General features: G+C 47.2%; 1 protein-coding gene across 5 annotated transcripts in view; it reads left to right on the top strand.

Moving 5' to 3' along the window:
* Window positions 1–5,770, top strand: part of LOC146566445 (arf-GAP with Rho-GAP domain, ANK repeat and PH domain-containing protein 1) — a 35,289-nt gene extending 29,519 nt beyond the window's left edge. For all 5 annotated transcript variants that reach the window (XM_085290114.1, XM_085290113.1, XM_085290112.1 and 2 more), the window contains 8 exons: window positions 477–576; window positions 654–855; window positions 1,247–1,292; window positions 1,409–1,803; window positions 1,886–2,095; window positions 3,023–3,128; window positions 5,201–5,342; window positions 5,444–5,770. In XM_085290114.1, the coding sequence (XP_085146240.1) occupies window positions 477–576; window positions 654–855; window positions 1,247–1,292; window positions 1,409–1,803; window positions 1,886–2,095; window positions 3,023–3,128; window positions 5,201–5,342; window positions 5,444–5,488 (1,246 nt within the window). In that variant the 3' untranslated portion in view covers window positions 5,489–5,770. The remainder of the gene's footprint in view (window positions 1–476; window positions 577–653; window positions 856–1,246; window positions 1,293–1,408; window positions 1,804–1,885; window positions 2,096–3,022; window positions 3,129–5,200; window positions 5,343–5,443) is intronic.
* The last annotated feature ends 5,201 nt before the right edge of the window (window positions 5,771–10,971 follow it).

Below are 10,971 nucleotides of genomic sequence, written 5' to 3'. Positions count from 1 at the left end.
AATCCAAATTGCCACTAGGTGTGAATGTGCGAGTGAACGTGAGTGCAAATGGTTGTCTGTCCCTGTGTGTTGGACCTGCGACAGACTGGCGACCTGTCCAGGGTGTACCCCGCCTCTCGCCCTATGACAGCTGGGATAGGCTCCAGCACCCCCGCGACCCTGAAAAGGATATGCGGAAGCGAATTGATGGATGTTAGTTTACTAATGTCATAATGAATCTTTACTCTGATCTATGACATCATAACAGCCTGCCTACTTACAGGTCCTTTAAACCAGGTGTGATAAACATCAGCACGTCTACAGGTCATCCAGAAGATGTTCTACAGGCTGGTTATTAAGCCTGATAAATGAAGTATATCAAGTATAAATGTTGCATATTAGTGGTACAAAAACATCACCGAGGGCATTTATTTTTGAGGGTTACAGTGTGTCTCTGTGATGAAGATGACCGAACCATACCTGCTGCTGTGTTTCAGCCGAGCTCATCAGTTTGAGATCGTCACACTCACAGATCAGCTGATCTGTGCAGCTGACAGCAGGGAGGGGCTGTCGGACCACCTGGTCCATATTCTGAAGGTAATGTTGGTTTGGGTCAGACTTTTCCTCTAAATCCACAGCTCAGGTCCTCTGACTGACTGAATTCATGTTTCCAGGTGATTCTTCCAGGGGGCGTGTCTTATGCTGAGGTGGGCGGAGCCTCCGCAGTCAGTAAAGTGTGTATTGTAGAATTGGGCAGAGCTTCCAATCATCCAGAGGCCTGGCTGCTGCTTTGGGAGGATGGAGTCAGCATTCACCCTGTCCACAGAGAATCCCATGAGTCTCTCACAATTGATCTGGGCATGCTCAGTCACCACGGTAACAGTCTGTCTTATGAGTATGCGTCTGTATGTTGTTTTGTTCAGTAGATGTTGAGGGAACACATATTGATCTGTTTGAGTGCTTTCTTGTTGGAAATGTTTTCCACCCATGACTGGATGTTGGTCCTGCAGCTGACGGTTATTCCGTGTGTAAATGTTTTCATTCACACACACTCGTGTAGTTTATTCTTTGATTATCGGTCTGGTGTCACCATCTCTGCCCTACACAGCCTGAACTCTCCGAGCAGCTTTCAGGCTTCTTTGCATTCGGAGCTCTTCTGTGGCTGTCGGCATTGTGTTGTGTGTATCTGCTGAAATCAGTCAGGCTGCTGATGAATGTGAGGACAATTTGATATCATTGACCACTCTGGGTTTAACTCCTCTTACAGAAATGGATCCATCTGAAAACATCGTCACCATGGCAACTGCAGACAGGTGTGCAGCATCACTCTATAACATCTTCATTAAAACTAATGATGTGAATTCAGAGCTTCTGATTGGCTGACACCACCACAGATATATGTGACATCACAGCTGGTTTCTCTCCTCAGGAGGGTGTCGTTGCGTTTCGAAGAGCAATACAGCTGTCGGTCCTGGTTCACCCACCTTCAAAGAGCTCTAGCCAATCAGAGCCCAGCCGTGCCACGTCCTCCTGCAGCCAATCAGAGCCCAGCCGTGCCACGTCCTCCTGCAGCCAATCAGAGCCCAGCCGTGCCACGTCCTCCTGCAGCCAATCAGAGCCCAGCCGTGCCACGTCCCCTTGCAGCCAATCAGAGCCCAGCCGTGCCACGTCCTCCTGCAGCCAATCAGAGCCCAGCCGTGCCCCATCCTCCTGCGGCCAATCAGAGCTCAGTTTCTTGGTCTCTGTACCCGGTGATGGATGTGCAGCTGAGAGGTTCGGTACCGCCGGCCATCGAGCGCTGCATCTCCCACATCACCACCTACGGTGAGCCGAGGTCACCATGCCGACACAGTGACAGGCAGCAAAGCATCATGGGATACTTCTAATGCAGCATTTTCTCTCTCAGGTCTGAAGGTGGAGGGCGTGTACCGGCGCTGCGGTCTCGCTTCAAAAGTCAGCCAGTTGGTGGAGGCCTTGATTATATCACCAAACTCCGCCCCCCTGGAGAGTCATGAGCAGGGCGTGCTAGATGCTGGCTCCGCCCTCAAACAATATGTCCGCCGGCAAGAGAGTCTGATTCCCAACGGAGCCCAAGGGCAGTGGCTGCAGGCTGCAGGTACACGAAGAACTACTGTCTGAGCTACTACTACATGTAGTACTGCTGTCTGTAGAGCTGCTGCAGTATCTGTACTGTAGTACTAATAGCAGTAACCTCTGCAGAAACTACAAAAACATCAGAGACCTTATATGAGCCGCTATTAGCCCTCCTGAAAAGTACTGCAGTTTTTCTGAGTGAAGTAACTGTAACCCGACGCAACAGGAAAACTGTGTAACACTAAAATATTTATATATTTGTCTCCAGAACAGAAAAAGCATGTACTGCAGTATAACCGTAGTACTACTGACAGTATCCTGACAGCAGTGATACTGCAGTAGTCGTAGTACTCGGGCTAACAGCAGCGATACTGCAGTAGTCGTAGTACTCGGGCTAACAGCAGCGATAATGCAGTAGTCGTAGTACTCGGGCTAACAGCAGCGATACTGCAGTAGTCGTAGTACTCGGGCTAACAGCAGCGATAATGCAGTAGTCGTAGTACTCGGGCTAACAGCAGCGATACTGCAGTAGTCGTAGTACTCGGGCTAACAGCAGCGATACTGCAGTAGTCGTAGTACTCGGGCTAACAGCAGCGATACTGCAGTAGTCGTAGTACTCGGGCTAACAGCAGCGATACTGCAGTAGTCGTAGTACTCGGGCTAACAGCAGTGATACTGCAGTAGTCGTAGTACTCGGGCTAACAGCAGCGATACTGCAGTAGTCGTAGTACTCGGGCTAACAGCAGTGATACTGCAGTAGTCGTAGTACTCTGGCTAACAGCAGCGATACTGCAGTAGTCGTAGTACTCGGGCTAACAGCAGCGATAATGCAGTAGTCGTAGTACTCGGGCTAACAGCAGCGATACTGCAGTAGTCGTAGTACTCGGGCTAACAGCAGCGATACTGCAGTAGTCGTAGTACTCTCCCTAACAGCCTGTTTGTCTCTCAGGTGTGTCAGACGAGAAACGCAGGTTTAAGGAGTACAGACGGTTACTACGGCAACTTCCTGATGACAACCGAGCGACCCTGAATGCCCTGTTTGGACACTTCTACATGTAACACACACACTCTCACACACACACAGAATCAGAGCAGTTTATTTAAAACAGTAACAGTAACTAACATTAATGTTACACACAGATATGTGTCGTTCAGTGGTGCATTATGGGTAATCTCAGTCCTGCACTGAGCGTGCTCCTGTGACAGCACGTCATGGAGTGGGTGGGAGGTCCAGCACTGTCCTTATCTTAGACAACATCCGCCTCTCTGACACCACCCTAAGGCAGTCCAGCTCCCCTCATGGCTCCTGTCAGTGGGCGGGATCTATCAGGGAGCAGGTGAACATGTTGGCGTCAGAAACAGGAAACACAGCGTCTTTGAGGCGTTCCCACTCTGCAGTTGACCAGCGGTGAAACAGCCAGAGAGTCACGATGAGGGTGGTGGTGGTGGGGCGGGACCTGGGAAGATGATCGATCCTACAGATGAGCTGCTGACAGAAAGGTGTCCAGCACACAGAGCACTGCAGTAATTAGGCAGGAACACTGACGCTGCACCCTCTCTAATGTCCAGCAGGGGGCGACGACCTGCCCAGTTTAAACTGTTTCCTGTCTAACTGAATAAAGTAAAAAGTTCATTTTGAACATTTTGGACTCGGAGTCACAGAGGAACACGAAGTGGAAGTTCATTGGACAACGACTCAGTCAGTCAGTTTCTCAGTCAGCCCCGCCCCCTCGCTACTTACAGTTCCTGAGTCTGGCAGCAGGGGGTGTAAGACGTAGTTTCAGAGCTCGTGTTTGCCTCTGTCTCACCTGAGATCACCTGACAGTGTCACCTGATCACACTCACGTCCCACTAGGAGAATCTCTCAGACTAACACTTCACCCCCCGTTTATCAGAGTCACAGTGGTAAATGCTTCATGTTTGCTCTTTAATGTCATTACCTGGACTGTAGAGCTGGGCGATATAAGATTTCTTCATATCACGATATGTTTTTTTCATTTCAGGCGATAACGATATCTATCACGATATCAGCCAAATAACTATATTTGTAAGATTTAAATGTGCCGTTGCTCACAAGTAAAATGTGAAATAATCAGCAGCTTGTTTTGATTTAAATATTTATTTCCCATAATAAGTTCAACAGGGTAGATGTACTTAAGGAACATGAGACTTTTTCAGATAAATAAAGGCAAATATTGCAAACTACACAAAAGGCAGCCGCTAAAGCGTTTAAGTTTCAAAATAGAACAAACGAAACAGACTAAACTGTCAATTCCACTTAGAAACAAAGTATTAATTCTAAAAATAAATCTTAGTTTGTTTTACAGAAGAACAGACAAAACTGACTAACTTTTGTCAATATCAAATAAACTGAGAACTAAAAGGAAATTCTCAATCTCTCCTTGTTGTATAGCTGAGCTTTTCAAACAGTTTTAAAAGTTACTTTAGTCTGACAAAAGCCGAATGACGAATCAGCGCTTCCAGTCAGAGACTGAGCTGCACCGGCTTATTGTATTTCCAGACTTGCTTTCAGCACATTTACAGTGTAGCTGCTCTGTTTGACTTGAAATAGCTGAAATACCTTCACACTACGGGACTTCTGTGGCTCTTCCGTTCGACAATCTCTCCGGCGTTGGAACCATCATCTGTTTTCTCTTCGGTAACCTTCGGTCACGCTCGGTTGATCTTTCTCTAGTCGGCGCGCTCATTTCCTCCATTACCCGGGTGGCACGGCAGCTGGCTGCTTCCCAAACAAATACACGTGTGCGGCTTGGCACGCGTGCTGTACGTAACAAGTCACGTGACGCTGCGGCTGTGATTGGTTCGGCTCTGCGCTACTTAATTTGGATTGGCTGTTCTTTTTCTTTTTTTAAGAGGACAAGAGCGGTGAGGCCTATCACAATAGTTTAACTTTTCTATCGAGAAAACGTTATTTTACATATCGTATCGTTCTATCGCCCAGCTCCACTGCACTGACGTGCAGGTAGGAGGGCTGGAGTCACCTGAGTTTGAATCGAACGCTGATGGAACCTGTTAATATGATTTATTTAGTCTGATCATGAACACAGTGAATGAAACCAGCACACAGAACATCACCTGCTCACTGACTCCTCCCTCTCTCCCTCAGGGTTCAGGTGTTCTCTCAGGTGAACAAGATGTCGGCCCATAACCTGGCTGTGGTCCTGGTCCCGTCCCTCTTCCAGGCCATGAACCAGGACTTGATCACCCTCACTAGAGAGTTCATCATCCACCACACCCTGCTCTTCCTCGTAAGTTTGCTGCTTCCTGTTTCCTGTTTCTACGACGAGTTTGGGCTCAGCTGATCCAGCTAACCCAGAGAAAGCCTGACTGATGTGACGTTTGTGTGCAGACCCCAGACTCGGCTCAGAGGCAGGAGCAGACCACTGTCTTCTGATGAAGATCAGCCCGTTTCTTTTAGCTTACTGTGAATCTTTTGGGATGTTGAGGAAACTGTTGTTATTGAAATCACTGACCAATCACTGTCTACTTCCTGTTTCCTGTCAGTTGAACTACGGCTATCAGAGAGAATGATTACTGCTGGCTGCTCTTTACGGTGGTTGTTAAATGAATGTTAATGTGAGGCTCTGCAGCTGAGCGGGGTGTACCACTGTGTAAGCTGAGCACTCACTTTATGAAATGTTATCTTTAAATCTGCAAATAAAACTGAAACTGAACATTTAATAAAATCTGCATTAAATTCTTGTTTTATTTTGTAATTAAATAATAATAGATCGACTTCATTGAATTTAAATAATTGACCATTCCCGTTCAAAGACCCTACATTATGACAGAGAACCCCCAACAAACAGACCCCCCCATGAGCAAGCACTTGTGACAGTCGGAAGGAAAAACTCTTTAACAGGAAGAAACTTCCAGCGTCACCAGGCGACGGGTGAGGAGAGAGCCAGAAATGCATAATAACTCATGGCTACATGCAGAGAGGTGCACTATGACAATGCAATGAAAGCTTTGACCAGCAGGCGGGTTGTGTGCACACGAAGCGTCACACAATGAACCTTTGTGAACCATCTGGATGGAAAAAGCTTCATGAGGCTGACCATCACTAGCAGTGAATCCTGCTATGTGAGCATCAGCTCAGGGTAAACATACTCAGACCTGATTGGTCCACCTCTGATCAGCTGTAAAGGAAACTCCTGGATCAGGTCCCTACGCTGTTCAGTGTAAATGTCATCTGCAGGAAGAACGAAGCCCTGTGATGGTGAGAGGCACACAGTCTAACCACAGTGAAACATGCAGCCTGGGTTTAATGTTTGATGCTTGTTAGAAACCAGCGTGACGATCCTGGAAACAGTGAAAGCAACGAGGACATGCAGTTTGTGAACACACCGTCACAGTGTCAGTGTGTAATATGAGGCCAGAAACCCGGGTCAACTGGAACTCGACTTTGTGTTTAGTGCATTTCTACCCCCCTCCCCTCCAGTAACGCAGCACTGTAGGGTGGTCATGCACATCCTGTACACTAACACAGTGGTTCACAAAGTGGGGAGCGCGACCCCCAGTGGGGGTGCAGAGCCATTGAAAGGGAGGGCGGGGTAAGAATAATAAAAAAAAAAAGCATGCTTGGACCCTGCGAGGATGATGGACAGCAGGAGCGTTTTTAACCCACAATCAAAGCACTCCAAAGATTTCTTACTTTTTTGACAGTATTTGCTGTTTGTGTGACACACTACTAAAAATAAACTTGGTTGAGACGTGACATTTTAACAACAAAAGTATAGATACCCCCCCTCCAAAAAAATGGTTTGTTCCAGCTCGCCTGTCCCCTGCTCTGGCGCCCTTTCTGCCAGAGCGATGGTGGCTTAAAACAGGACATGTTGGCTGCATTTAACCTTCAGTTACTCTTTATACAGTTGGTAGGAGTCAAGCCGTGTTTCTTTTTAGCTGAAAACATTACACCAGGTAACCTGCAGTGTGGGAAACGTCTTTTCTGACGATGTTTGCTGCCCTACAATCCGTCCTGCTCTGTAGTAAAATCAATAATGCATTGACGCCGTGCAGGCCCAGGTTATTTGGCACGCTTCCATGTGTTCTACAAAAATCAGTGCTTTGTTGTGTATCTGACAGACGAAAGCTAAACCAGTTACACACCACTGAAGCTGCAGGATCTTTACAAACCAGTTCAGGTTCATCCGTTTCATTCAACGATCTGCTTTTTCTACCATGTGTGTATGAAAACAAAGGCACTGGCATATGCGTTTTACCCATATTCTATCGACATATTTTACTTTCTTATCGTTGCCCAACATTATACTGGTATTACTGTGAATGGTACGATATGGCCCAGCCCTTAATAGGTTTTTTTCATATTAATGTCATTTTTTCATTTAATTGAATACAACCTATTTGTGTATGATTGTCAGTCCAAAGAGGGAGAGAGGAAAGAGGGAACGTGAGGACAAAGTACAAGGTCAGGAAGAACCAGGGAAGAAAACAGACGGGGAACAGTGACAGGCAGAAACTGTTAAACCAACAAACTACAGTAGATGCAAAAGTATTGGGCCCCTTGAACTTTCCCACATTTTGTCACATTACAGCCACAAACATGAATCAGTTTTATTGGACTTCCAGGTGAAAGACCAACACAAAGTGGTGCACACGTGAGAAGTGGAACGAAAATCATACATGACTCCAAACATTTTTTACAAATAAATAACTGCAAAGTGGGGTGTGTGTAATTATTCAGCCCCTTTGGTCTGAGTGCAGTCAGTTGCACATAGACGTTGCCTGATGAGTGCTAATGACTAAATAGAGTGCACCTGTGTGTAATCTAATGTCAGTACAGATACAGCTGCTCTGTGACGGCCTCAGAGGTTGTCTGAGAGAATATTGGGAGCAACAACACTATGAAGTCCAAAGAACACAGCAGACAGGTCAGGAATAAAGTTATTGAGAAATTTAAAGCAGGCTTAGGCTACACAAAGATTTCACAATCCTTGAACATCCCACAGAGCACTGTTCAAGCCATCATTCAGAAATGGAAGGAGTATGGCACAACTGTAAACCTACCAAGACAAGGCCGTCCACCTAAACTCACAGGCCGAACAAGCAGCTGATCAGAAATGCAGCCAAGAGGCCCATGGTGACTCTGGACGAGCTGCAGAGATCTACAGCTCAGGTGGGGGAATCTGTCCACAGGACAACTATTAGTCGTGCACTGCACAAAGTTGGCCTTTATGGCAGAGTGGCAAGAAGAAAGCTATTGTTAACAGAAAACCATAAGAAGTCCTGTTTGCAGTTTGCCACAAGCCATGTGGGGGACACAGCAAACATGTGGAAGAAGCTGCTCTGGTCAGATGAGACCAACATGCAAAACACTATGTGTGGCAGAAAACTAACACTGCACATCACTCTGAACACACCATCCCCACTGTCAGATATGGTGGTGGCAGCATCATGCTCTGGGGGGGCTTCTCTTCAGCAGGGACAGGGAAGCTGGTCAGAGTTGATGGGAAGATGGATGGAGCCAAATACAGGACAGTCTTGGAAGAAAACCTCTTGGAGTCTGCAAAAGACTTGAGACTGGGGCGGAGGTTCACCTTCCAGCAGGACAACGACCCTAAACATGAAGCCAGGGCAACAATGGGATGGTTTAAAACCAAACATATCCATGTGTTAGAACGGCCCAGTCAAAGTCCAGATCTAAATCCAATCGAGAATCAACATCAACATGACACCACGGCGCCAGCTGCACGGGCCCAAGGCTGGAGCTGAACAAAACTCCCTGATAACGACTGTGTGATGACTATTCTTCCCATCCCATGCAAGGACACCTGGGTTGGCTGGTAGACTGTTTACTTAGCCTGATAGGGTGAAGGACACTGTCTCAGCTGAACTATGGACATGCACACACATACATTTACACTGATAAGCACTCACACATCCCCCTCCCCTTCCAACGCCTTCGATGCTTGTTGCCTCCTGGGAACACGAGGCGGGTCTGGGCCCGCGCTGGTGAGTTGGCACAGTGGCAGGATGGCTGCTGTGGTGCCTGGGATTACTCCTCATACCCAACCCTGTTGCTGGTCACGTGCTCTATAATGTTGTGCTGTGGACGTTTATGTGCTTCCTGTGCAGAGGAGTTTTTTTGTTTCCTGTTCTCATGCTGTCCTCCTGTAGCACAGCATGAGCAGAGGTCTCTTTTTTCCTCTTGTACTTTCCCATTGTAGTGTACATTTCAGTGTTTTTCTGTAATGCAACCGTTCTCCGACTTGTATCCCCATGTGATGTCTGTCTGTGTAAGGTCGGGGGGCGGGTTCATTCCACTGCATGTGGCGAATAAAATAAAATTTGAACTTGAGTATCTGTGGCAAGATCTGAAACTGCTGTTCACAAACGCTGCCCATCTAATCTGACTGAGCTGGAGCTGTTTCAAAGAAGAATGGGCAAAGATTTCAGTCTGTAGATGTGCAAAGCTGGTAGAGACAGACCCTAAAAGACTGGCAGCTGGAACTGCAGCAAAAGCTGGTTCTACAGAGTATTGACTCAGAGCTGAATAATTACGCACACCCCACTTTGCAGTTATTTATTTGTCAAACAAGTTTGGAGTCATGTATGATTTTCGTTCCACTTCTCACGTGTGCACCACTTTGTGTTGGTCTTTCACCTGGAAGTCCAATAAAACTGATTCATGTTTGTGGCTGTAATGTGACAAAATGTGGGAAAGTTCAAGGGGGCCGAATACTTTTGCAAGCCACTGCATGTTTGAGTTCCCGTCTGTGTCTTTCGGTTCTTAGACCTCTGCCTTATGGTTTATGTCTCTGTGTTTCTTAGTTGCTGTCTCCACTGTGTCAAGTTCGCGTCTCTGTGTGATCCTTCCTGTTTTACTTTGAAGGTCCGTGTCCTATGAGAATGTGTCCTGCTTTGCTTGTCTCGTCAGTCCTGATTTCTCCCAGCTGTGCCCTCCTGTGTCTCATTCCCCTTGTTACTTCCCAGTGTATTTAAACCCTGTGTTTCTCTGAGTCAGTGTCGCGTCGTCCCTCATGCTGTGTGGGTCTCCCTGTGTCTCTCTGTGGGTTTAGTTTGTGAGTTTCCAGTTTAGTTTGCTTCGTATGACTTTCTCCTGCCAGCGAATAAAGCTGAGTTCTTTGTGTTTAAACCTCGTGCCTGCATTTTGGGTCCAACTCCTGCCTGCCACACAGCGATTCATGACAGATATAGTATTTACATTAGCTCATATATATGTTTATTTGCCATGTCTCAACACAAATAGTAGTTTAGCCAGAGCAGCATTTCCCATTTTCCAAATACACCCTGGTAAAGAAGGCCCAGCAGCTGCACCTCCTCCGTGTCCTGAGGAAGAAGAACCTGGACCAGGAGCTGCTGCTGACCTTCTCCCCTCCTCAGTGGAGAGCGTGCTCTCCTCCTGCCTGGTGTTTAAACTCAGGGTCCACGACTGAGCAGGAACGCTGGGCAGAGGGCTGTGTCAGGTAAACCAGGGCCATTACAGTATATATAAACCCGTGTTATCTGAGTGACGTTGACCCTGTGAACTGTATGCAGTGTGTCTGACTAATGTATGCAGGTTACATAATGTCAGCTGTATCACAGGCCTTCAGACCGCAGCGCCAGCCCCGACGAGTCTTGCTCTTTGTCTTCTGTCAGAGACAGTTTAGCTGCAGGACTCATGTCTGAGGAGCAGGTTTCATGTTCAGATAAGGCTTAATCACCATGTCCTCAGAGTTGATAACAGAGCTGGGTGGAGCTGTTTATTTCCCCCACAGTTTATCCATAGCTCATGAGCCCAGTATAGCCTTGGCTCAGTTTCCTGTAAATCACGTGGGAATAATGTGAGTTAACACAACGGACTGGAGGCACTCCCCCGGCCCTCCCCCTGTCCTCCCCCTGCCCTCTGCAGCC

This window comes from Mchenga conophoros, linkage group LG10, assembly GCF_057382185.1.
Source record: "Mchenga conophoros isolate Kocher_MC1m ecotype Shallow Benthic linkage group LG10, M_conophoros_male_GT1.1, whole genome shotgun sequence".
Lineage (NCBI taxonomy): Eukaryota > Metazoa > Chordata > Actinopteri > Cichliformes > Cichlidae > Mchenga > Mchenga conophoros.
Note: the sequence above shows the minus strand (reverse complement) of the source record. Positions and strands in the feature narration are given on the sequence as shown.